This window comes from Dipodomys merriami, unplaced genomic scaffold (genome assembly GCF_024711535.1).
Source record: "Dipodomys merriami isolate MVZ:Mamm:240054 unplaced genomic scaffold, mDipMer1.0.p SCAF_25, whole genome shotgun sequence".
NCBI lineage: Eukaryota > Metazoa > Chordata > Mammalia > Rodentia > Heteromyidae > Dipodomys > Dipodomys merriami.
In genome coordinates, this window is record NW_027203937.1 from 15,339,522 (window position 1) to 15,366,079 (window position 26,558).

A 26,558-nucleotide genomic window follows, 5' to 3' on the forward strand; every position below is an offset into this window, starting at 1 on the left:
CAGCATAAAGAGAATTTTTTTTTTAAGTTGGCCTAGATATAAATCTTAGCTCCACCCTGCTGTATGATGTTGAAGACTTTCTTACTCCTTGAAGCTAAATTTTCCTATCTAGAAAATAAGGGCAGTAATATCAACCTTCACAAGGTTGCTTTAAACATTAATTATAGTAACATTAATGTCTGAGGATCATAATTAGGCAGGTTTCATTCATATACAATTCTAACTGATTGCTAATAGGAATGCTATCAGAGAGGATTATGGAGTTATTGGAGTTCAAAGAGAACATTCTGATCTATGGACTGTAACATTCCTACGTACAGCAAAGGCAGAGAAGCCAGGTAGCTGCATAAAGCCAGACACTTGTCATCTCTGTACTCAACAACTTGTAGCTCTTCCTATTCCTGTAATAACCCAACTCTTCTCGTCAAAATAGATGTGTCTAGTGGTGTATTCCATATTTCAACTTAATTTTTAGAATCTACAGGACATCCAAAGAAGAGACAAAACAAAATGAGACATTGTATCTTTTTTTTAGACACACAAGCAAAAATCTCCTTAAATTGGCACTTTGGGTACTTCTGCATAAATGTCTTGAGTTAAAAAGTATTTTTTTTAATTAGGCAGCAACTCAAACATAATGACATAAATAAGTAAAATAAGTAAACAATCACGGAGTTCTCCCTTTAGAATAGAGAATATAGACATAAGAATCAATAGGATGGTTAGACAGATTAATTTGGAGATGGTAACCACTTGACATTGTAGTCTGAAAATTACCTGCTGACCCAAGTATTTCAGTCCATCCAAACAGACTTTCCATTCAATCAGCAGCTGGTAGGTGTCCTCCTTTCCACCCCAGATCTTTACCACAAAGCAAGACACAGATGTGTCAAGACAGTCAGGCATTATTCCAAAATCAAGACTCCGCCAAGTTGGATTCTGTTGGTGGAAATTGAAACATATTTTAGGAAGACTACCTTGGGTTTGCAATTATTTCAATCATTTTGTCTTTAAAAACAAAGACATCATAAATAAACTAAATTGTTTCTTAAATGTAGTATGCATAAGATTAAACACAAAGATGATAATAATATATGGTCATTATTAGAAGAAATATATATTTCTGTCACTCAATGACATAGCTACACATGGTAATTCACCCATTTACTCAACATTTCTATCAAAGCCAACATACGAACAAGGCCTCCAAAAGAACCTCCAACTTATATACTTGGGTTTAAATATCTATTTAAAATAATCACATCACTGGGGAGATATAGTTCAATGGTAAAGCATTTGTTTAGCATATGCAAGGGTTCAATCTCCAGCACTGCAAAGCAAAAATAAATAAAAATAATCATATTATTTCACAGAGAGTCAGTAACAGAATAATGCAAAAGGTTCCACAGTGGCACAGGAAGAATAATAAACTGAAGGTACAGGGACAACATCAGAGACTGTGAAATTTGACTTTTAAAGGACAAGTGGGATTTTACCAGATTCAAAGAAAGAATTCCAGGCAAAGGAACATGATATACCAGGGCTCAGAGGTGTGAAACAACAAAGTGGTAGAGAACTGAGAACAACTGTTGGCAGGACTAGCAGAACACAGAGCTAAGGACAGAAACAGGGACTGAATAAACTGAAGGCTGTTTAATGCACTGCCAAGCAGGCAAGACTTTACTTACAACATGTGGGACCACTGGAAGGTTTAAACAAACATTTCCATCTAGATAACTGAAACACTTTGAAAAGTCAGACTGTGAAGAGGTTTAATAACATAAAGAAAAACTAATTACAATACAATGACTACCTGCTTTAACATTGTTCCCTTAAATACTGCTAAATGGAAACAATCTTAATTTAATCTTTTTTTTTGGGGGGGGGGGGAGAAGGGGGGGGGGAGAAGGCGGGGTGGGTCCTGGGGCCTGAGTGCTGTCCCTGAGCTTCTTTTGCTCAAGGCAAGCTCTACCACTTAGCCACAGTGCCACTTCTGGCTTTTTTTTTGTTGGGGGAGGAGGGAAGAGAGGGGCAGTTGTGGGTTTTGAACTCTGGGCCTGGGCGCTGTCCCTGAGCTCTTTCAGCTCAAAAGTAGCACTTTACCACTTGAGCCACATTGCCACTTCCAGTTTTCTGGTAGTTAATTAGAGATAAGATTAAGATTCTCACAGACTTTTTTGCCTGGGATGGCTTTGAACTGCGTTCTTCAGATTTCAGCCTCCTGAGTAGCTAGGATTACAGGTGCCCAGCATTACTTCTGGCTTTTTTGAGTAGTATATTGGAGATAAGCGTCTCACAGAGTTTTCTGGTGTAGGTTAGCTTTGAACCACAATCCTCAGATCTCAGCCTCCTGAATAGCTTGGGTTACAGGCATGAGCCACCAGCACTCAGCTTAATGTAATTTTAATGTTACACAAATGAGTGAATCAAAAGGTCTTTATAGAAGGGCAACGTAAATGATTTTGGGCTTTGTGTTATTTTCCCTAAACAAAGTGAGAAGGGGCATGGGTGGACACCAAGTCCAGAGGGGAATGATGGATACATGGCATGAAAGTTACATAGCAAGAATAATCCTGCAATTCATTTTCTGCAATTCGTTTTCTAGTTGATGTTTAAAAATTAAATCCAGAACCCCCCGAAATTCCAATCTAAGATCTACAATGGAAAATGACCTAAACTAAAAACACTCACCTTTCCCCAATGGACATATCTTAGAACTGCCCTTGCTACCAACTTCGCTGAATTGTCTCCCTTCTCTTTTTCACTCCTCAAACATACGCTGTGCTGTAAAGAGATAACCTGTGAACTGAGGGCCACACTATTTGTTGACATGTCTGCTAAAGCCCATGCTGTTAAAAAACAAACAAACAAAAACCTTTCTTGTAATTCAAGATGATTCATCTCTGCACAAAGAGCCCTTCCTCTGTTCCTATCTTGCCCTCTGGTGACAAACTACCCCAGCCCACTGCCCCACCTGAATTCACTTTTCTACCTAATAAAAGAGACCTTCATTGTAAGGGAATCAGTGGGGCTGAAGAAAACATGGTCACCCTTCTCAGATTGGAGCAAATAAAACCTGTTGGCCTGTGAGTTTCTGTCAGATCTTTTCTTTATCCATACTCCTGGTATGGATACTCCTTAATATTTCCCAACATATGATGCTGAAAACTGGGACTTAAAACCTGGAAACGAAAAATATTTCCTTACAACTATCTCACTGAAATTGTTTTAAGAGCCCTGCTAACCAAGGGCAGAGTTTCATTCAAATATGAAGATAACATTAAAGTCTAGAAATAACTATGTAGACCTGCACTACAAGAAATGCTAGTTCTTCAGGTTGAAGAGAAATGGCACCAGATGGAAAAACTAGATCAACAAGAAGGAATGAAGAGCATTAGCAATGAGAAATATGTGAACTATAAATATAAATGCTCAAGATGAGTGAAGAGCAGCTACTCATTTCTAATAATGGCAGGCTAGGCATTCCTCCAATAAGTATGCTAGAGGAATTTTTTAATAATAATAATTATTAACATCACAGAACTATTTCCAAACCAAGAAGGAAAGAACATAAAGGAAAAAAAGGAGCGATCTAGAAGGCCTTTGACTTGAAGCCACTGCCAAACCATACAAACTTAAGGCTTTGGTTCTGGCAGTCTTCAAGAGAGAAAAGGACAAAGCGCAAAACTTAGGTTCAAGCTGAGGCTCAACAAGTCCAACAAGTCCCTCTGCACTGAGCTCCAACCACAAAAGCATTACACAGAATGGTTCATGAAATAAAACTAAATTTTAACAACCTCCTGCCCATAAATGTCCCTAGGGAAAGTTCTCATGAGAAGTAGGGAGAAATTTCCTTAGAGGAAGAAATTACACAGAAAGGAGCTCAGAAGCTGAGCATAGTAGTGAACACCTGTAATTCCAGGACTTGGGAAGCTGAGGCTAGAAGATAGGCAATCTAAGACCAGTTTGGGCTACATATCAAGAATCTCACACAACAGAAAAAGTGGGGAAGGGGGAAATGTGTGAAAGCAGCACAGATCAATGAGATAACAAATATAGATGGAGAACAGTTCCAAAAACATGCATGACAGAATGAAAATATCTGATAGCCATTTATTAAACAATTCAGAGGGAGAAAAATGGATTCAAGAAGGGGGCAAAGCATTATCTGAGAAAATTTCCTAGACGAAGAAGACCAAGACGAAGAAGAGGAGGAGGAGGTGGAAGAAGAAGACGATGAAGATGAAGAAAGTGGAGGGATGCCAATGCCTCACATCTGAAATTCTACCTACTCAGGAGACTGAGATATTAGAATTGAAGTTTAAAGCCAGCCTGGGCAGAAAAGTTCATGAGACTCTTTTTTTTTTTTTTGGTTCGGTCGTGGGGCCTGAACTCTGGGCCTGGGCACTGTCCCTCAGCTCTTCAGCTCAAGGCTAGCGCTCTACCACTTGAGCCACAGCGCCACTTCCGGCTTTTTTCTTTTTGCTTATGTGGTGCTGAGGAATCGAACCCAGGGCCTCTGGCATGCAAGGCAAGCGCTCTACCACTGAGCCACCTTCCCAGCCCTCATGAGACTCTTATCTCCAATACTACCCAAAAAGCCAGAAGCTATGGCTCAAGTGGTAGAGTGCTAACCTTAGCAAACTAAACTCAAGGAGAGCAGCCAGACCCTGAACTTGAACCCTAGACTAGCACAGAAAAGAAAATGAAAATGAAAGACTACTTGGCACCATGGTATACATCAACTCCACAGAAAGTATAGATAGATAGGAGGTTCATAGTCTGAGGATGACCCAAGCAAGAATCACAAGCTCCTATCTGAACAGTTTAAAGCAAAAAAAGCTGGAGGAATGGTTCAATTGGTAGAATTCTTGTTTTTATTTTTTGTTTTTTGTCGGTCATGGGGCCTGAACTCTGGGCCAGGGCACTGTCCCTCAGCTATTCAGCTTAAGGCTAGTGCTCTATCACTTGAGCCACAGTGCCACTTCTGGCCTTTTCTGTTTATGTGGTGCTGAGGAATCAAACCCAGAGCCTCATGCATGCAAGGCAAACATTCTACCTCTGAGCCACCTTCCCAGCCCCTTCATGTGGTAGAATTCTTATACAAGTATGAGATTCCAAGTTCAAAACTCCAGTACTGCCAAAAATTAATTTTAAAAAAACTCATAAAAGTCACAGGTAGAAAATACCCAACAGGTTCCAGGCAAGGTAAATAAAACTATACCAAAATACATAAAATTAAAAAGTGAAACTATAGAACCCCAAAGCAAAATAAGATCCTAAAACCCACCTGAGTAAAATTATCTTCCAAGGAATTAAAATAGTCTGAGCACTGAATTCTAAATAGCAAAAACAAAAGCCAAATAGCAATGGAATTTACTTTCAATGTGCCGAAAATAAAACAATTAACTGAAAACCGAGGCTCAGTAGAATACTTTTCTCCAATTAGAGTAAAACAAGTACAATTTCACATAAGGAGACATGTATGTGAGTGTTAGAGTATATTAGACTTTGCCAGAAAAATCACACAGACATCCAGGTACAAAGAACAAAGAAAAGGTTTGTTACCAATCAAGGGACCAGCAAGACCCCTTCTCACAAGAGAGAACAAGTACCAGCTATTGTCTCAGGTGTCCTATATAACCTTGGAGGTTTAGGAGGGGCTAGAAGGGGCTAAAGAGGCAGAGACCCTGGTGTGGACATGTGGACCAGAGGCTTCATCATGGCACACTAGGATTTATGGCTGCTGCCCAAGTAGTAGATCAGGGTCCTGCAACTGCCCAGACCTGAAGGTCACTCTGAGGGGCTCTTGCTGCCTTATATGGTGGTAGCTGCCCCAGAGAAGTGTCATCTCAAGGTAAAGGGGTTTGGAGGCTGATTATTTACTGCCTTTACTAAATGGGCCTAGTGATGCTTAGGAAAGAAGCATGCTAAGCTGTGGGAAGGGAGCTCATTGGGCTAACAGTGAGATACTGTCATTCAGGAAATTTTCAAAGGATGCACTTCAGGGATATGGAAAGTGAACTTAGTTATCTATGCTTCAAGAATGAATGAACACCGAAGTGGCAAATATAAGAGCAAATCTAAAGGAAGGGAAGGATTTCTAATATTGCTGAGTCGTGCAACAATCCTCCCTAAAACAATAGTGAAAACGGACAAAATTATCAAAACAACAATTTCAGGGCTCTGGATATCAACCAAAGGCATATGTCAAATTTGAGAGTTATTTGGTGGGTTTTTTTGTTTTTGTTTTGTTTTGGGTTTTTTCATCAGTCGTGGGGCCTGAACTCTGTGCCTGGGGTGCTGTCCCTCAGCTCTTCAGCTCAAAGCTAACACTCTACCACTTGAGCTTCAGCACCACTTCAGGCTTTTTCTGCTGATATAGTGCTGAGAAATCAAACCCAGGGCCTCATGCATGCTAGGCAAGCACTCTACCACTGAGTCACCTATTTGTTTTGTTTTGTTGTTGTTTTGCCAGTCCTGGGGCTTAAACTCAGGGACTGGGCGCTGTCCTTGAGCCTCTCTCTGCTCAAGGCTAGCACTCTACCACTTGAGCCACAGAGCCCTTCCAGCTTTTTCTGTTTATGTGGTACTAAGAAATCGAACCCAGAGCTCCATGCATGCTAAGCAAGCACTCTATCACTAAGCTACCTTCCCGGCCCCATCTGTTTATTTATTATCACTTGTGGAGCTTTTAACTCAGGACCTGGATGCTGTCCCTGACCTCTTTTCCTCAAGACTAATGTTCTTCCACTTTGAACCAGAGCACCATTTCCAGTTTTTCTGGTAGTTAACTGGAGATAAGAATCTCACCAACTTTCTTGCCCATGCTAGCTTTGAACCTTGATCCTCAGATCTCAGCCTCCTAAGTAGTTAAGCATGAGCCTGCAGAGCCTGGCCCAGTTATTTATTTTTTTAAAAAGCCAAACAAACAAACCAACTTACTGACTTCAGATTAAGAACAGGAGAGTGGGTGACATCTTATCTGGGGCTGCTTTTATCCCTAACCCCAACTCAATCTGTAAAGTTTTTCTTCTTTTTTCTTTTTTTTCTTGCCAGTCCTGGGGCTTGAACTCAGGGCACTGCCCCTAAGTGTCTTTTGCTCAAGGCTAGCACTCTATCACTTGAGCCACAGCACCACTTCTGGCTTTTCTGTTTATGTAGTACTGAGGAATCAAACCCAGGGTTTCATGCATGCCAGGCAAGCACTCTACCACTAAGCCACATTCCCAGCCCTGTAAAGTTTTTCTATTTGGGAGAAAGGGGCAGGTTAGAAGAATCAGTTTGCTACAGATGAGGATAAACTACATTTGAAATGGAACATGGAAAACCCTGAGCTTAGAGGCAAATGAAGGAGGAAGACTAGTTTCACCATCTTGGTTAAGATAAGAACAGATGAGCAAGATAAGCAGAGATAGCCAGAATTTTAATGAAGAGATTCAAAAAGGAGAAGCTATAGGGGCCTTGACATGCAATCATGCATCCACATAGGACACTCCAAAGAGAATCTACACAATCTATATATTCCTATCTGACATGGTCTGCATGCACATGCAGAAGAGATCTGAGAAGGCCCCACAGACAGCAATACCTGCAGAGAATTAAAGGCGGGGGAGGGGGAAAACAAACCTACCAATCCTTTGGACAAAAGTTTAACCCAATACCAATGGCCACTAACCTATAAAGACACTGCTGACCACTAAGTTAGAAAGACACTGGAGCACCATTAGAAATCTGGATGGATCACAACCAGCAACTATCAATCAGATAGACTATTGGCTTGTGGGATGGCATTAAGAGTCACTTCAGCCTTTCTTCTCAATGAAGAAGGCTTTGAGGCTGTCCAGTAAAAAGGAAAATAGTAAATCACACTCCAGTGCTGAATTACATAATCAAACTTCTGTGTCTCATAATCTTCAGTTATAAAAAAAAAAAGTGAAACACAGCTTTTACAAAGCTTAATAGAAGAGTAACAGTTATTTTTAGTGATTGGTACTATTGGAAGGTAGAAGACACATGAAAAGGACATAGAAGAATGCTTCATCTAGCACAAAGATGTATTGAATGCATTGAGAGAATTAGTCCAATAGACCTCCAACAAGTGCACATAAAATTAGACAACTTGTCAACCTCAACAGTTAAAGGCAAAAAGAGCCCATTTACTAAATCAAATAAACAACTCTAAAACATTATAAGAAAAAAACAGGAAAATTAGATTTTAGGGTACCTCTATACTCCAGCGATGTTCCATGTTTAATTAAACTGTAAATAATTTAAATGCTGGATTGAGATGTAAACTTTATAACCAGTGAAACATAGAAGCCAAGAGTTTTGACTACGGTTGACTATTTAAAAAAAAAAAAAAATAGAAACAGTACCAGAATCTGAATCTGGGCCTCTAGAATTTGTTTTGTTTAGGTTTGGGGTTGTTTCTCCCCATTAAATGATGTGAGAATTTAGAACAAAAGAGACTTTAACAGACTGTCAATAGTTCTCATAGTTAGACTTGAAAACTTCACAGAGCTCAGACTTGCTCTTGCTGGTTAATCACATACTACAACTGGCTATTGGCAAGAATACAGTATGGCCAGCCACCGAGACCTCATACTACAAAACTAGCTACTCAAGAAGCTGAGATTGACAATGGCTTTTCTGTATGCCAACAATGAGAAAAGTGTGGCTGAAATTAGGAAAGCAACTCCATTTGTAATAGCCCCACAAAAAATAAAATACCTAGGAATTAACTTAACTAAAGAAGTGAAGGACCTCTATGATGAAAACTTTAAAATCTTGAAAAAGGAAATCAACACAGAACTAAAAAAAAGGCAAAGCCTCCCTTGCTCCTGGATTGGAAAGATTAACATCGTGAAAATGGCAATACTTCCCAAGGCTATCTACAAATTCAACGCAATACCTATCAAAATTCCAACCTCATTCTTCAAGGAAATAGAAGAGGCAATCCAAAAATTCATATGGAACAATAAAAGACCCTGAATAGCAAAAACGCTCCTCAGTGGAAAGAACACTGCTGGAGGAATATCAATACCAAATTTCAAACTCTACTATAAAGCCATAGTAATCAAAACAGCATGGTATTGGCATAAGAACAGACCTCAGGACCAATGGAATAGAATTGAAAACCCAGAAATGAACCTACAGACCTATAGCCATCTAATCTTCGATAAGGGAGCTAAAACAATAGAATGGAACAAAGACAGCCTCTTCAGTAAATGGTGCTGGCAAAATTGGTTAACTACTACATGTAGAAAACTAAAGCTAGATCCTTATATATCACCCTGCACCAGAATCAACTCCAAATGGATCAAAGACCTTGAAGTCAAAGCAGACACTCTGAAAACATTACAGGATGGAATAGGAGAAACCCTAGGTCTCCTTGGCTCAGGCCGAAATTTTTTGAATAGAGAGCCGGAAACACAACAAATCAAAGAAAGGTTGGACAAATGGGATTGCATAAAGTTGCAGAGCTTCTGCAGGGCAAATGACATAGCTAGCAAGATCAATAGAAAGCCCACGGATTGGGAGAAGATCTTTACTAGCCATACAACGGACAAGGGTCTCATATCTAAAATATACTTGGAACTCAAAAAATTAAACCCCCCAACAACAAATCCTCAAAGAAACAACTGCCCAATAAATAAGTGGGCGAAAGACTTAAAGAGGAACTTCTCTGAAGAAGAAAGAAGGAGGGCCAATAGACACATGAAGAAATGTTCAGCATCCCTAGCCATAAAAGAAATGCAAATCAAAACAACATTGAGATATCACCTCATCCCAGTTAGAACGGCAAAAATCAAGAACTCTAACAACAACAGATGCTGGAGGGGATGTGGACAGAAAGGAACCTTACTTCTTTGTTGGTGGGAATGTAAACTTGTTCAACCACTTTGGAAAGCAGTATGGAGGTTCCTCAAAAGACTTCACATAGAACTCCCCTATGACCCAGCAATCCCACTTTTGGGCATTTACCCAAATGTTTACAAACAAGACCACACTAAAGCTACCAGCACAACTATGTTTATTGCAGCATTATTTACCATAGCTAAGATATGGAACCAACCCAGATGCCCCTCAGTAGATGAATGGATCAAGAAAATGTGGTATATATACACAATGGAATTCTATGCCTCCATCAGAAAGAATGACATTGCCCCATTTGTTAGGAAATGGAAAGGCTTGGAAAAAATTATATTAAGTGAAGTAAGCCAGGCCCAAAGAAACATAGGTCCCATGGTTTCCCTTATTTGCAATATCTAGTATATGCATGAGTCAAGCGGAAAAGGTCAGATAATGTGATGTTAGGAAAATGAACCCTTAGATATGTATTTTAATGTTTTTTTTTCTTTCATGCATGTGTTTCTAACGCATTTATAAGATGATTTCTTTGTTGCTTTGTATGTCCCTCCCCCACAGTATAACCCCTGCTTTCACTATATTTGATGTCAGTATAACTTGAGGAGGAGATGGGGAAAAACCAGTTGTTTAAGGATACAGGTGGACCTGTTGCAACAATGAGAAGTACAAGTTGTCATGTCCAAAACGAGCTTTACAACGTCGGTGCGGGGGGTAGGGGGGGTGGGGAGGAATGGGGGGGAAGGAGAAGGATTGGGTGGGGGAGAGTGGGGAGGCTGGGAAGGGACGTGAAGGGTAAACAAAAGGAGGAGGCTGCAATGCTTGGTAAGAAATGTACACATTATCCTGCCCATGTAATTGTAACCCCTCTGTACAGTATGTTCACAAATAAAATAAAATTTAAAAAAAAAAAAGCTGAGATTGAAACTCGTACATCCAAATAACCTCCAAAAAGCTAAAAAGTATAGGTGTGGTTGACTGTCAGCCATAAGCAAAAAAGTAGAGTAAGAGTTTGAGGCTTGGCATTCAAGTCTCAATAACAGCAGAAAAATAAAACATAAAAAAATAAAGTATGCATCACAGATCAGCTAGGAAAAAAAAACTTGGCCTTCACCAGTTTACTCAGCTCACTATCTAGGGCTTGAAAACCTGGGAGCCAGGAGTTCTGAGCCGAGCTCTCTGGTTCCTGAGTTTGAGGATGGGCCTGCTCCGCCCAGGATTTCCCTTCACCACCTCAACCTTACAGGAATAACTACAATCTGTTGTGGGCCGTTATGTGGCAAGCATTGTACTTAACATGGATGATAGTGCAAATGAAGAAGCTGCATACAACCAAGAGCCAAAATTGGGGTGTCCACCTAGTTTATACATTCCAGAACTGTTAAGAATAAAAGGGAACTTTGAACTTGTCAGTTTAAGTTTTGAAATGAGGAAGCTGAGGTCTTCAGATAGAGCCTTTCTTTCTAGCCTCTGCCCTCAACTGCAGTTTTCCTAGTTAATGTTTCTCTGACCACCAGGTTTGAGTTTAAGCGTTTCTTGCTCAAAGAAGATTCTCTCCACTGCCAGGCCTTCTGTGAGCCTGAGTCTTTTTGCTTTTCCTGAATGATAATATAGTACCTTGGAGACACAATAAGCACTCAAATACTGAATAAACAAAAAAAAATGTCCTCCTAATGACAATAAGACCTAGTTAATCTGGGAGCAAATAACACTTTTTGTGTTCCTGCAGGAATCTGTGAGCAGCTAACTTTCTTAAGGCACCTGCCACGATAAATCACCATGTTTTGCTTGCCTGTCCTCCCTCCTCAAAGGAAATTTCTACTGTGTTTTTAATTTCTAACAATATTTGGTACCTAGTTACTAAAAGTTTAGGGTGTTAGGCACCATGCCTCTAGTAGGACTACACATTTTTACTTATCTTCACAAAACTCAAGAGTCCTGCCGGGCACCAGTGGCTCATGCCTGTAATCCTATCTATTCAGGAGGCTGGGATATGAGGATCACAGTTCAAAGCCAGCCCAGACAGGAAGGTCCATGAGACTCTAATCTTCAATTAATCATTAGAAAACCAGAAGTGGCACTGTGGCTTAAAGTGATAGAGCACTAGCCTTGAAGAAAAGAGCTTAGGGACAGCACCCTGGCCCTGAGATCAAGCCCCATGACCAACCCCTTTAGCACCCCCCCAAAAAAAGAAAGAACATCTAATAGTCAATAAATACGGGGGGGAAAAGTGCTTCACTGTAATAATCTGTGAGGAAGTATAAAGTCATAATATAATACCAGGATTGCACCAGAATAGCTAAGTAAGTTATGTATTACCAAGCTTAGGCATGAATAATTGAACAACTAAAAAACTCACACTGCTGATAAGATATAATTGGTACAAATACTTTGGCAACTATTTGGCAATACTTATCTGGTAAAGGTGAACATAACCTATAACCCAGCCCATAATTCCACTCATAAGTACATTCTCCAGTGAAACGCTCAAAGGAACAATGTTCCTTAGAATTAATAAACTACTACATGTTCCATCGTGGATGAGTCTTACAAGTATGCTGAACAAAAGAGAGAATGCAATCTAAGAGTCAAACCAGACAGAACTAGTCATACAACAAGAAGTCCAGGGTTGTCTTTTCACCTTGGGAGGTGACACTGACTGGAAGAACAGAAGAAGAGCCAATCATGTTCCATTTCTTGATCAGGTGACACTGACTTGGTTCTCTTAGAAAAGGGACCAAGCTATCTGTGCATTTGACTGACTATAAGTCTATCTAATAAAAGTTTCAAATGATTCAATAATGAAAAAAATGGGAAGCTGCCTGCAGTGTAGAAATAAACGTCTTCTCTTGCTGATGATATTTCAGGCTCTTAGCAAATTATACCACCTAAAGAGATACCAATTACCCCCCTGTATGAAGATCCCTGCTCAATAACAGTACCTGTGTTCTGGAATATAAAATAGTATAATTTCATATTCTATCTATATGGTAAAGTACCCCCAAAAAAGCATGAAATAACCACTTCCTTCCAAAGTGAGAAAAAAAATGAAGACTAAATACTTTTGAAGGGCCATATAGCATTGGTGAGAAGAAGAGATGCTGGGGGAGGGGCGATATTGCATTACACACTCTTAAATACTTCATTATGAAAGAAATCAAAAGCCTCCAGAGGAGAGGGGTTTTCTGAAGTCATTTCAAGTGGATGAATACATGGCCCAGGTTTCCCTTTCTAAGCCAATACATCAGTAATACAGTAGAGCTATTGTAATCTTCTCATCACAGACTTTCCTTTATACTTTTACAAAATAGCTACCAGACAATGAGCAAAATCCCTGAGTTGGTACATTCAGATACAGACAGATACAGCCTGCCACATACTCAAAGTGTTTATTGCCATATATATATACATACACATATATATGTATTTTTTTTTTTTTGGTTGGTCGTGGGATCTGAACTCTGGACCTGCGCGCTGTCTCTGAGCTCTTTAGCTCTAGACTAGTGCTCTACCACTTGAGCCACAGTGCCACTTCTGGCCTTTTCTGCTTATGTGGTACTGAGGAATCGAACCCAGGCAAGGACTCTATTACCCAATATTTTTATTATACAGATACAGATCACTTTTAATTAAATTTTAAAACCAATTTCTGGATGGAAGGAACTTTTCAAGGGCTAATATCTAGGGATCTAATCTATACTCACTGATAGCCCAGTAGCAGAATATTAGGATCTTTAAAGCTTTAAAAAGTTCAGTCAGGGTTTGTGGCATGGCTCAGGTGGTAGAATGCCAGCCAATAAGCAAAAGGATCAAGACACCAAGTTCACGTCCCAGCCTCAAACAAACAAAAAGAAAAAGTCACTGATGGCTGGATGTCAGTTGCTTACATCTGTAATCCTAGCTACTCAGGAAGCTGAGATTTGAGCTTCTTATCTCCAATTTGCTACCCCAAAAAAACCCAGAAATGGAGCTTTGGCTCAAGTGGAAGGAGGACATTAGCCTTGAACAAAAAGCTCAGGACACACACACACACACACACACACACACACACACACACACACACACACACACACACACCTTGAACAAAAAGCTCAGGACACACACACACACACACACACACACACACACACACACACACACACACACACACACACACACACACACACACACACACACACACACACACACACACACACACACACACACACACACACACACACACACACACACACCCTAACTACACATCAGAGGACCTCTCCTTTGTCTCAAGTGGAAGGAGGACATTAGCCTTGAACAAAAAGCTCAGGACACACACACACACAAACACACACACACACACACACACACACACACCCTAACTACACATCAGAGGACCTCTCCTTTGTCTCATTCATCTCTATTCAGACTTCATAACTCAACTTAGGAATTACTATTGTTAGAAACCTTTCATAAATCCTCCCTCCAAACAGAGATACTATACTTTTCATAGCCTCCTGTTCTTGCCTGATCCTATCATTGCATATGTTGATTACTTGTCTCCCTTCAAGTCATGTAAGTAACCAGAGGAAGTTGAGGAACCTTGAAGAAGGTGCAACTTGACACAGTGTAACATAACTTGACATAAACAATGCAGTCTTGTACATACAAACACAAACATTATGTTAAAAGGTAACTCATTCAGTTATAATTCAAGTGAAACATAAACTCAGTTTGATAATTACCCAGGTGAACTACTTCTACTGTTCAGTTAGTTGGGTGTGGCCTCTAAAGATTTTAAAACCATTTAATCACAATTCCAGAACTTTGTCATATTTGATAAATTATGTCTCATTCCTTCCCTAAAAGTACATACTCCAGGGGCTGAGAAAGTGGCTCAGTGGCAGAGCGCTTGCCTTGCATGCCTGAGGCCCTGGGTTCGATTCCTCAGCACCACATAAGCAAACAGAAAAAAAGCCAGAAGTGGTGCTATGGCTCAAGTGGTAGAGCGCTAGCCTTGAGCTGAAGAGCTGAGGGACAACGCCCAGGCCCAGAGCTCAGGCCCCACGACTGGACCACACCCCCCCCCAAAAAAAGAAAAAAGTACATACTCTAAAACTTTTTTGGAGGGTAGGGGGGTGAGGCCCGGTAGTGGGCCTGAACTCTGGGCCTGGGTGCTGCCCTGAGCTCTTCACCTCAAGGTTAGTCTTCTACCACCTGAGCCACAGTGCTACTTTCAGATTTTTTTTTTTTCTGCTTCTGTGGTGCTGATGAATTGAACCCAGGGCCTCATACATGCAAGGCAAGCACTCTACCACTGAGCCACCTTCCCAGCCCATTGTTTATTCAATTATAAGGTTCACTGACCTCCACTGGACTTATAGTTGTGAGAAAAGCTGTCTTTCCTATCAAAGGGGGTTACTTAAAAGTTCCTACTTTGTGGTGCTGGGAAGGTGGCTCAGTGGTAGAGTGCTTGTCTTGCATGCATGAGCCCCTGGGTTCGATTCCTCAGCACCCATAAGCAAAAAGAAAAAAGCCAGAAGTGGGGCTGTGGCTCAAGTGGTAGAGCATTAGCCTTGAGCTGAAGAGCTGAGGGACAGCACCCAGGCCCAGAGTTCAGGCCCCACGACCTGCCCAAAAAAAAAAAAAGAAAAAAGAAAAGTTCCTACTTTTGCCTGGTGGTTTGGCTCTAGTTGATTATTCTAAGACTATCATAAGCAAGAAAGCAGCAGGGGGTAGGAGTAATTAAGACATTCTTCAAGTTCTTCAAGAAAGTAACAGAAGATGTGAGTAATTAAGATTTTCCTACCCTCTTCAAACTAGCCAATCAGGAACACATTGTGAACCTGAGCTCATCCAATTCAAGCACAGGAGCAGAGCCTGCTGCATTAGGGATAAAAAGTAAGCAGCAGACACACTCTCATAGCTTGTTCACCAGATTTTTGGCTGAGGGTGCACCGTTCTGCAGAGGTAAATACTGCCTTGCCCAGTTGCTTTTGATTTGGTGCCCTTATTCCTAGGTGACATGCCAAGGTCCCAAGCCGTATCTAACAACATGGTAGCTCATCCAGGATCTTTCACATCACCTGAAGAAATCCTAGAAGACCATCCTTAGGAGGAGACTCATCCTGCTGCCCCACTGTGACACCTTCCGGATCAGGCTAAATACAGCATTCTCTCCTAGCCTGACAATGGACTCAAAACCAAAGTTAAAGCTGCAACCCAACAAAGGGGCCCAGCTACAGAGGCCCAGACAACCCCTCTGTTTTTATAATAACTTAAAAAAATAATAAAGAGACTTGGACAAAGAGGCCCAAATTAAAACTGCAGCAAGCAGGTAAACAACTTTGTGCACTGACCAAGGTAGGGAAAACTCACGTTTATAAGTCCTGTCTTGGTGGCTGGGTATTTTGGGGGATTGTGGGTGTGACTAAGACGTTTTAGACACAGAGAGAAAGCAAAGTCTTTGGTTTTTTTGTTTTTTGTTTTTTTGGGGTCCGGTCGTGGGGCCTAAATTCTGGGCTTGGGCACTGTCCCTCAGCTCTTCAGCTCAAGGCTAGCACTCTACCACTTGAGCCACAGCGCCACTTCTGGCTTTTTTCTTTTTGCTTATGTGGTGCTGAGGAATCGAACCCAGGGCCTCAGGCATGCAAGGCAAGCGCTCTACCACTGAGCTACCTTCCCAGCCCGAGAAAGCAAAGTCTTTATCTGTAGTTTCATACTTCTGTTAGGGAAGACCAAAATACTGGAGATGGAGGAAGCGATCACTGGGGTGCAAGAAACTTACAGCAAGGGGGGTTGAGTACAACAGGAAAGCTTTGTCACAGAAAACTGCTGAAAATGGGAATAACAATTCTATGGCTAGGGAAAGAAAGGTGGAACTAAGGAGATTCCCTTGAACATTCCCATTAGTCTGTTAGGTAGAATGTTAAACTCAGCATGCTAAGGTGAAATTGAGTTCTTTACCTTGGTTATCTTTCTTAATACTGTGTGCTTAGTAGAGACTCTGTTGTAGACTTATTTTGGTCACATGTGTCTGGCCTGTTCAAGACAGCATCTGGGTACCACTCTGCCATGGCAAGTGTTTTGTTGGTCTTTATTGCTCTCTAGATGGACTTTGCTCTGGGAGGGACAGTCATTTCATGCCAGTTGTCAACCAGACAGGTCTGTCTTCATCTTCAAAGAGCTAGATCTCCCTATTTTGGGAAAGAACCTTCTTGTCTTGGTTCTATCCCAGGGTCCAGACAGAAAGGTGTACATTTCTAAGTTATCTGTGTTCTATGTTCTGTATTTTTGTGTGGTATGTTAGTTTAGGAGAGAATGGATCAGATAAAATAACACAGATGGAAGGGGGGGGGGAAGGAGGGGGGGAAGAGACAGGTGCTCAGCTTTTATCTTGCTTTCAGTTAATCTATGAGTTTAGCATAACAAGTTTTGGTTTGGTGTTTTTTTTTGTTTTGGTTTGTTTTGTTTTCAGTCACTGGGCTTGAAGTTAGGTCCTGGGCACTGTCCCTGAGTTCTTCTGCTCAAGGCTAGCAGTCTACTGCTTGAGCCACAACAACACTTCCAGTTTTCTGGTGGTTATTAAAGATGACTGTAACTTTTCTGCCCAGACTGGCCTCAAACCATGATCCTCAGATCTCAGCCTCTTGAGTATCAGCTAGGATTACAGGCATGAACCACTGGTGCCCAGCCATAAGAGGTTTTTAATTTGCCACTTAGACTAACTCCTATCACTGGGAATTTGGTGAAACATTTTTAGACCTCAGGCCCAAACCACAGCACTTTTAAATTTCAGGCCCAACAACTCATTCCTCTATGCTCCCCTACAAAAATAAAAACTGGTTATGGGAAGAGAAAGTTTACATGTGGTAGCCATTGGAAGATGGCACTTTAGTATATTTCAGGGGCACAGACATCAACCTTAGGCTAAGTGGGGAGAACTGGGGACAGGAATGAGAAGGTAAAATAGTTAAAATATTCCCATGTGGGTTCAGGGTTGGTCAGAATTAGCACCACGTGATCAAACAATTTAACACTTTTGAGTTCATTTTTCCATTTCTCTTTAACAAGAGAATGACAAAACCAAGCTACACTGGTCTAAAGACTAAGCTCAGAGGGGCTGGGAAGGTGGCTCAGTGGTAGAGCGCTTGCTTTGCATGCATGAGGCCCTGGGTTCAATTCCTCAGCACCACATAAGCAAAAAAGAAAAAAGCCGGAAGTGACGCTGTGGCTCAAGTGGTAGAGCGCTAGCCTTGAGCTGAAGAGCTGAGGGACAGCGTCCAGGCCCAGAGTTCAGGCCCCACGACCGGACCCCCCCCAAAAAAAAAAAAAAAGACTAAGCTCAGAATATAAACCTAAATTTTAAAGTCAAAGGAGTAAAACTGAAACTCATAAGCTCATCAGAGATCAACCTCATTCACTTGAGGGGAAATTATCCAAGCCTTGGTAGAAATAAAGTATTTAAATTTAAATAAAGAACTTTAAATTGTTTCTTAATCCTTTCATACCTAATTGAGGACTTTCAAGGTTTCAGGATATAAGTTATAGAAATGTGGGCTGGGAAGGTGGCTTAGTGGTAGAGTGCTTGCCTTGCATTCATGAGGCCCTGGGTTCGATTCCTCAGCACCACATAAGCAAAAGAAAAAAGCCAGGAGTGGTGCTGTGGCTCAAGTGGTAGAGCACTGGCCTTGAGCTGAAGAGCTGAGGGACAGCGCCCAGGCCCAGAGTTCAGGCCCCACGACTGGACCAAAAAAAAAAAAAAAAAAAAAAAAGAAATGTACTCATTACCTTACTCATGTAACTGTAACCCCTCTGTACAGTATCTTTACAATAAAAGATATATACAAAAAAAGTTATGGAACATTTATGGAGGAATTCATTTATTCAAGGAACATTTAATTATTATTTTTTATGGATCTAGTGCAATTATAACCAATATGGATCAAAACATGTAAGCCACAAAGTCCACTCAGCAAAAATCAAATTTGCTTACGAAATGCAAAATCCTAAGTAGGGGGAAAGAAATCAACAAATTTGGCTCCTGGAGGCCTGGCAGTGGTCCTTCAGAAACAGCAAGAAGCAAGTTAGCCATGTGCTGTGTCTGGAATATTCTGGGGTTTGCTGACTCCTACGGAGCCCAGAGCCATTAATCTGAATCAATCACAAGACTTAGCAAAAAGTCAAAAGAATAAATGAATTTATAGAAACTATATTAACATACAAAAGAAACAAAGAATTTAGGCCAAAAACATAATGCCAAAGAATATCCTTAAAAGGAATATGAACAAATTAACACTAAACAACCATACAATAGAAGTATACTGGGGCTTCCAGGGGCTCAACTTACTTTGGGAAACAATGTTTGTAAACAATTATAATTTAAGTAAATATTAAAGGAAGTATACTAGAAGCCTGGACTTGGTATCAAAAATAACTAACAAAAAGGTCAGCTTGGAGGCATGGGTCAATTGGGTGAGTGCAAGTCAAGCAAGCAAGCCAGCTTAGCAGCAAACTTGAGGCCCTGAGCTTAAACCCCACCCAGTACCAGAAAAAAAAAAAGATACAATTACTGTTAAGTACGGTACATTACAAAGTGTAAAATGGAAGAGACCTAGGTAGTCTTTGGGTCCAATCTTCTCCTTTATCTTTTTTTAAGTTGGTCAGTTTTTGTTTTCTTGCAATGGTAGAGATCAAGCACAGAGCCTTGTTCGTGCACATTCCCAGCCCTTCTCCCCTGTTTTGCATCCATCCTAAAATACGCTTCTGCAACAGTATTCAACACTTTGCAGGAAGGTATCACAACTCAAGCAGTTCCAAAACAACTGAAAATAGGAGCCAAAATGTGTTAGAAATAGTAGTTAACATTCAGAGATGAAGTTTAGAAATTGAAACTTGGAAGTTGAGTAAAAACAACTCTAATAATAATACAGAACAGTACACTAAAATACCAATGTGTAACAGAGCCCATTATGAGACAAATCCTAGTGAAAAAGCAATGGGATATTGTAAAATTATCCCCAACTAGAGAAACATTTGACCATCTGAAAGGAGATCAAATAAGGGCAAAATTCAACTCTAATCCGACTCTCAACTGTCTTCGAGAATGCCTCTATTTCCACCTGAGCCAGGGAAGGAGAAAAAACTAATATTTGCCAAATAGCTATCCTGTGAGACATGGCATTACGATTTAAAACTTGGCAGAAGAGCTTTCTAGTCATTGGGCCTCCCCAGAGATGTGCTCATTGAAGCCATCTTTTCTAGGATCCCAGTCTATTTTGACAGATTTAGAAGACAGACTGAAGAAAATGGAAGAGTAGCAGTGACTTGAAGACCAAAGCATGGACTAGGCTCCGGTCCTACAGCTGTGTAACTTGGCAAGTCATTAGCCTTCTCTGGGCCTCCATTTCTTAAGATCTGTTTATCTAGGGAGAGATGAGAAAAGGATGGAAGAATGATGGAGGGTGAATAATACCAAAATACATTGCACCAATCTCAGGATGTATTATACCTATAACCTGACTTCTGGAATTAAAATCCAGGGCAACATTCTCCAAGCATTATACTCATCTGAGTTATGGAATTGTAACTCCTTTGTACAATCCTTAATAATAACAATAAAAATAAAGGCACAATGCCTATGTGCCTCTGATCATATAAAATATATATCATATAAAATAATATTTATCAAAATGAACTCCAGGAAACGGAAACAAGAGATATATTCTTTGTTGTTGTTTTTTGTCTTGTTTGTTCATTTATCTGTCTTTGAGAGGGGGAGGGGGACACACAAATGGAGGGACAAAAGGTAAAGAAATGCAGCATAGACATTATGTTGAAAATGAACTATACAACTTTGCGTGGGGATAGAAAGGAAAAACTGGAGAGAGATGAAGGGATGACACTGTTAAAAAAAAAAAAAAGTACCCCTCTATACATTACCTTTATAATTACAAATTAAAAATAAAAAAAAAAAGAAATCTTACTGAAAAAGAGGATAGGAAAAGAGCAATAGCAACAGAAATAGAAATAGAAAGAGCAATACTCAGGTCAAAATATATATGCACATGCAAAACAAACAAGCTCCTTCCTATCTACCTGACAGATTGCACCGTACTCAAGGTCAAAATGGGATAGCCTAGGATTCTATAATATAAGGCATTGCTGATATCAACATATTCATTTAACAAATAGTCACTATGCATCTACTCTAGGCTCTAGAGTTACAGTGGTAACCAAGACCATCAAAGTTCCTACCATCATGGAACTTACATTCTAGGAACATAAATGCAAAAACCAGGTAGTTGGGAAACAGTGATATTTTCTAAGCAGTGATATTTTCTATGGAAAATAAAACAAGAGTGATATGAAAAACAATGACTAGAAGAAAGGTACCACTATAGATGGAATGGCCCAAAGGTCATGCTGTAACGACATGACTGAGACCTGAAAGACCTTTCCAACCAAATGAGGACCAGAAGAAGTGAGTGTCCACTCAAAGGAACCAGACAAGCTGGCATGGCTGAGCACAGTGAGGAAAAATTTAGGAAAACAAGGGTGAAAAGTAGACAGGAGCCAAATCATTAAAAGAATATTTTCATTAAATCATTAAAAGAATACTTTCATAATGTGGTGTATGTGTGTGTGTGTGTGTGTGTGTGTGTGTGTGTGTGTGTATATATATATATATATATCCAATGGAATTCTATGTCTCCATCAGGAGGAATTACACCGCCCCATTTGTTAGGTAATAGAAAGACTTGGAAAAAATTATACTAAGTGAGATAAGCCAGGCCCAAAGAAACATAGATCCCATAGTTTCCCTTATTTGCAATAACCAGTATACACCTAGGATAATCTAACCAGACAAGTAGAAAAGGTCAAAAGCTATGTACATATGACCATATAAGATGGTGCTAAGAGAAATTAACCCCAAGATAGGGACACAGGTTTTCTTTGTTGCTATTGTTTTTAAGGTACTTATATGGTACTTATAAGGTATTTTATAAAGTACTTATAATGTATTATGTGATTTCTTTTATTTCTTTTTATATGTTTTTCCCCCATGGTATAACCCTGTTTTCACTGCATTTGATTCCGATACCCTGCATCTTGTGTATACATTTTTCTAATTTGGAGAGGGGAAGGGAAATAACAAAATGCTGAAACAAGGATACAGACTGACCCAATGTAACAATGAGATGTACAAGACACTATGTTAAAAACTAACTTTATTTACATCTTCGGGGGAAGAAGGAGGAAGGAGTTGGGGGATCAAAAGTATAGCTGGGGAAAAACAAAGGAGGCGGGTAACAGTGCTCAAGAAAAAATGTACTCATTACCTTACTCATGTAAGGTACAGAATCTTACAATAAAAAAATTAAAAATAAAAATCATTTAATCCCTGAAAAAAAAGGAATACTTTCATTACCAAAAGATCTTTTTTTTTTTTTTTGCAGTACTAAGGTACTAAGTACTATGTTGAACTCAGAGCCTCATGTATGCTAGACAGGGGCTCTACAACATGAGCCCCTCTGCTAGCAGTAAAAGGGAAAAAAAAAACTCTTCTTTGAGAGGGGGAAAATGGCAAAGAATGATCAAGATGCATTGTATTCATAACCGGACTTACAGAATTTAAACTTCTTTGTGTGACTACTTAATAACTACTAATAGGGCTGGGAAGGTGGCTCAGTGGTAGAGTGCTTGCCTTGCAATGCATGAGGCCCTGGGTTCGATTCCTCAACACCACATAAGCAGAAAAAAAAAAAAAAGCCAAAAGTGGCGCTGTGGCTCAAGTGGTAGAGTGCTAGCCTTGAGCTGAAGAGCTGAGGATAGCACCCAGGCCCAGAGTTCAGACCCCACGACCGGACCCAAAATAGTAATAATAATAATAATAATAATAATAACAACTACTAATAAGCTCTGTATTTCAGGGTTGGGAAGGTGGCTCAGTGGTAGAGTGCTTGCCTTGCATGCATGAGGCCCTGGTTTCAATTCCTCAGCACCACATAAGCAGAAAAAGCCAGAAGAGGAGCTGTGGCTCAAGTGGTAGAATGCTAGCCTTGAGCTGAAGAGCTGAGGGACAGCGCCTAGGCCCAGAGTTCAGGCCCCACGATTGACCCCCCCCAAAAAAAAACAACAACTCTGTATTCCAATAAACTGAGACATTTAAGCATATATCCAGTGCACACATTATCAAAAGTAGAATATTTCTAACTTTCTAAAGTTGAAATAGCACTGCCAAAATCAAGGGACCATAGCCAAAGACCTAAATAAAATCTTAACTATAGCTTAACAAGCTGGGCATGGTGGCTCATGTCTGTAATCCTAGGTACTCAGGGGGCAGAGATCAAGATCAAGGCCAGGCCACACAAAAAGTTTTTCAGACCCCCCATGTGACCAACTAAAGTTGTATGCAATGATATACAGTTGCATGAATGCATAAACACAAGATTCTATTCAAAAACTCAATCACTAAAGTATATAGCCAGGTGCCTGTGGCTCATGTCTGTAATCCTGAGATCTGGAGGGCTGAAGGAAACTAGTCTGGATAGAAAAGTTCTTGAGACTACACATCAAAAAAAAAAAAAAAAAAATCTGCAAAATGCTGGGCTGGAAGTATTATTCAAGAGGTAGAATGCCAGCCAATGAAGCAAGCATGATAAATCCCAGTACCACCAAAAAAATAAATAAAACCTACTATATCTAAACAAAGATACCATTTATTATGTTTAGCAAGTCAAATAATCAAAATTTTCTTTATAGCAAATGGAAAAAATAGCATGAGTTTTTAACAACTTCACTTTGAAGTTTTCAACAGAAAAAAAATTAATTCTTTCAGTAAATACTTATGAAGTATCTATGTGCCAGGCATGTTCTAAGCAGAGGGTAAGGCAATGAGCCAATCAGTGATGAGTAAACAAAGAAGCAGATTTGCCAACATGCCAGAACACAAGAACTGAAACATAATTCTTTATCTCTGCATCTTCTAAAATAAGTATCATAGGCTTGATCATATACCTGTCAGAAAGTAAACTTACCAAGGAATTCTTAATCACTTCACTTCTATAAAATTCTGGAAAAGAAGAAAGAGAACAATAAGTGAAATGAAAGAAATTAAGCTCATTAACTCACTCATAATCCTATAATTTCTGAACACATGACTTAGTAAATCACACACTGAAGAGTTCTATTCTCTTGGTTATCTTTATAAAATAAAATTTTAAAAGACTAAATAAAAGTTTTAAAGGGGAAAAAATCAATAAAGGTTAAAATCTTTCTGATTTAATGATTGTTATCTAGTTGCATCCTTTTACCATATATTCTACTTTGAACTCTAAAAAACTCAAACTTTCTGCTTCCTTCCCTATTTCCACTTCATACAACTGATTCAATCTGCTCTGTCTTTCCCAAAACATCTCTAATGAATATCCCTGTAACTCTGTGGAATAAACTCTGACTTAGTAACCCCATAACCTAAGCTCTCCACCCATCTTCAACATTCCATCTCTGTAATTTCTATAAGCCCATTTCTTCACTGGACAACTTACAAATTAGACTCATGATTGAAGGCTCTGTGTAAGCATTAACATCTCATGATTCAACAAACTTACATGTGTGTTGGTAAATGTTGCAAAACTCAAAGACAAAATTAAAATATATTAGAAGTTGCAACCAAGGATGGATCCCAACAACCATCCAACATTCCTTCTGCAAACTTTCCGACTTGCCTCCATGCCTTCCTGACAACTGCAGACCCCACAAACACTCCTACAGCCTCATGCTGTTGTAGGCTGACATTTCCTATGTGATGCACACATCACTGACACTGAGATGGATTCTCTTTTTTGGGGGGTGGGAGTTAAAAGGGGACAGAAGGAGAGCTGAGGAGCTAGGCCACCTGAGATGATTTGAGGTGATGTATGCACAAACCATTTTTCTAATATATTAAAATTTATGCCTCACATATTCCTCCCCTAATACCCATGAAGCCAGCCATGTTTGTTCTGTATAAATACTACTTTCTCAATCCCTAAAATAATCCACAAGTAGATAGATACTCCACATTTTGATTAAACAATTTCACACATTACACTTACATATAAATTTTTAAATAATGAAAAAAAGATTAAGAGCCAGTTGCCTATGACTCATACCTGTAATTTTAGCTTTTCAGCTCAAGGCTAGTGCTCTACCACTTGAGCCACAGCACCACTTCCAGTTTTCTGGTGGTTTATTGGAGATAAGAGTCTCATGGATTTTCCTGCCTGGGCTGGCTTTGAACTGTGATCCTCTGATCTCAGCCTCTTGAGTAGCTAGGATTACAGATATAAGCCACCGACCCCAGCTTTAAATTTTATAAATTTTTTTTTTTTTTTTTTTTTTTTTTTTTGTCGGCCGTGGGGCTTGAACTCTGGGCCTGGGCGCTGTCACTCAGCTCTTCAGCTCAAGGCGAGCGCTCTACCACTTGAGCTACAGCGCCACTTCCGGTTTTCTGGTGGTTTATTGGAGATAGGAGTCTCACGGTCTCCCCTGCCCGGGCTGGCTTTGAACCACGATCCTCAGATCTCAGCCTCCTGAGTAGCTAGGATTACAGGCGTGAGCCACCAGCGCCCAGCTTAAATTTTATAAATTTTTATTCCATCAAGTTCAACAAATTCATTTGACAAGCAAATTTTCAAACAGTTATCATCCAAGATCTGTTTCTATACAAAAAGGGCCATCAGCTGCAAATGCTCTACAGATATCCCTGCAAAGACCTAAAGAAACACAGCAGTCAGGAGACTACATGGCTTTTATGCTGAATTCCATTTGTTCAACAAATGTTTTAGTAATGCCCAACCTCATTAAAAATAGAGGAAATATAAGCTTCAACTATACAGAATAATCATTTGTACCTATCAGATTGGCAAAACTTCAGTAGTTTATAGTCTATTGGCGAGGCTGTGGGGTAAAGGTGCTCATACACAAATATCTTCCAACACAAAGGTTACATAATCTCTTTGTCCTAGTTTCCACATCTTGGAACTTACCCTAAAATTATGCTAACTCCCATATGAAATAATGTAGTTGCAAAATTATTTAGGATGATGCTATGTGTGTAGTAAAAGACTAGAACAACCTAAACTCCCAGAAGAAATTGCTAATTAAACAAAGTGAGATACAACTATTCATAGACAGAAAAAAATTACACAGCCAGGCACCTGCAGCTCATGCCAATAATTCTAGCTACACAGGAGGCTAAGATCTAGGGATTATGGTTCAGAGCCAGCCCAGATGGATAAGTCTGTGAGAAATCTTATCTCCAATTAACCAGCAAAAAAAGCCAGAACTGGCTGGGCGCCAGTGGCTCACAACTATAATCCTAGCTACTCAGGAGGTTGAGATCTGAGGATCACAGTTCAAAGCCAGCCCAGGCAGGAAACTCTGTGAAACTCTTATCTCCAGTTCAAAAACCAGAAGTGGCGCTGTGGCTCAAATGGTAGAGTGCTTCTTGACCTGAAGAGCTGAGGGATAGTGCCCAGGTCCAGAGTTCAAGCCCCATGACTGACAAAAAAAAAAAAAAGCCAGAACTAGAAACATGGCTCAAGTGGTAGAGCACTCAGTTCAAGGACCACAGTTCAAGTCCCAGTACTAGCAAAAAAAAGAAAAGAAAAGAAAAGAAAAACTAGGGAGTCTCCCTAAGAACCAACTGTCAAAATTTGTAGAGTTCA

The 26,558-nt window shown here is 40.0% G+C and overlaps 1 protein-coding gene across 2 annotated transcripts in view; it reads right to left on the reverse strand.

Annotated features, from left to right (window-relative positions):
* Window positions 1-26,558, reverse strand: part of Uvrag (UV radiation resistance associated) — a 316,630-nt gene that overhangs the window by 247,137 nt on the left and 42,935 nt on the right. The window contains exons 3-5 of one of the 2 annotated variants that reach the window (XM_070034982.1): window positions 23,886-23,920; window positions 2,692-2,784; window positions 778-939 (exon numbers count right to left, since the gene is read on the reverse strand). In XM_070034982.1, the coding sequence (XP_069891083.1) occupies window positions 778-939; window positions 2,692-2,784; window positions 23,886-23,920 (290 nt within the window). The remainder of the gene's footprint in view (window positions 1-777; window positions 940-2,691; window positions 2,785-23,885; window positions 23,921-26,558) is intronic. The other variant, XM_070034983.1, reaches the window with a different exon arrangement.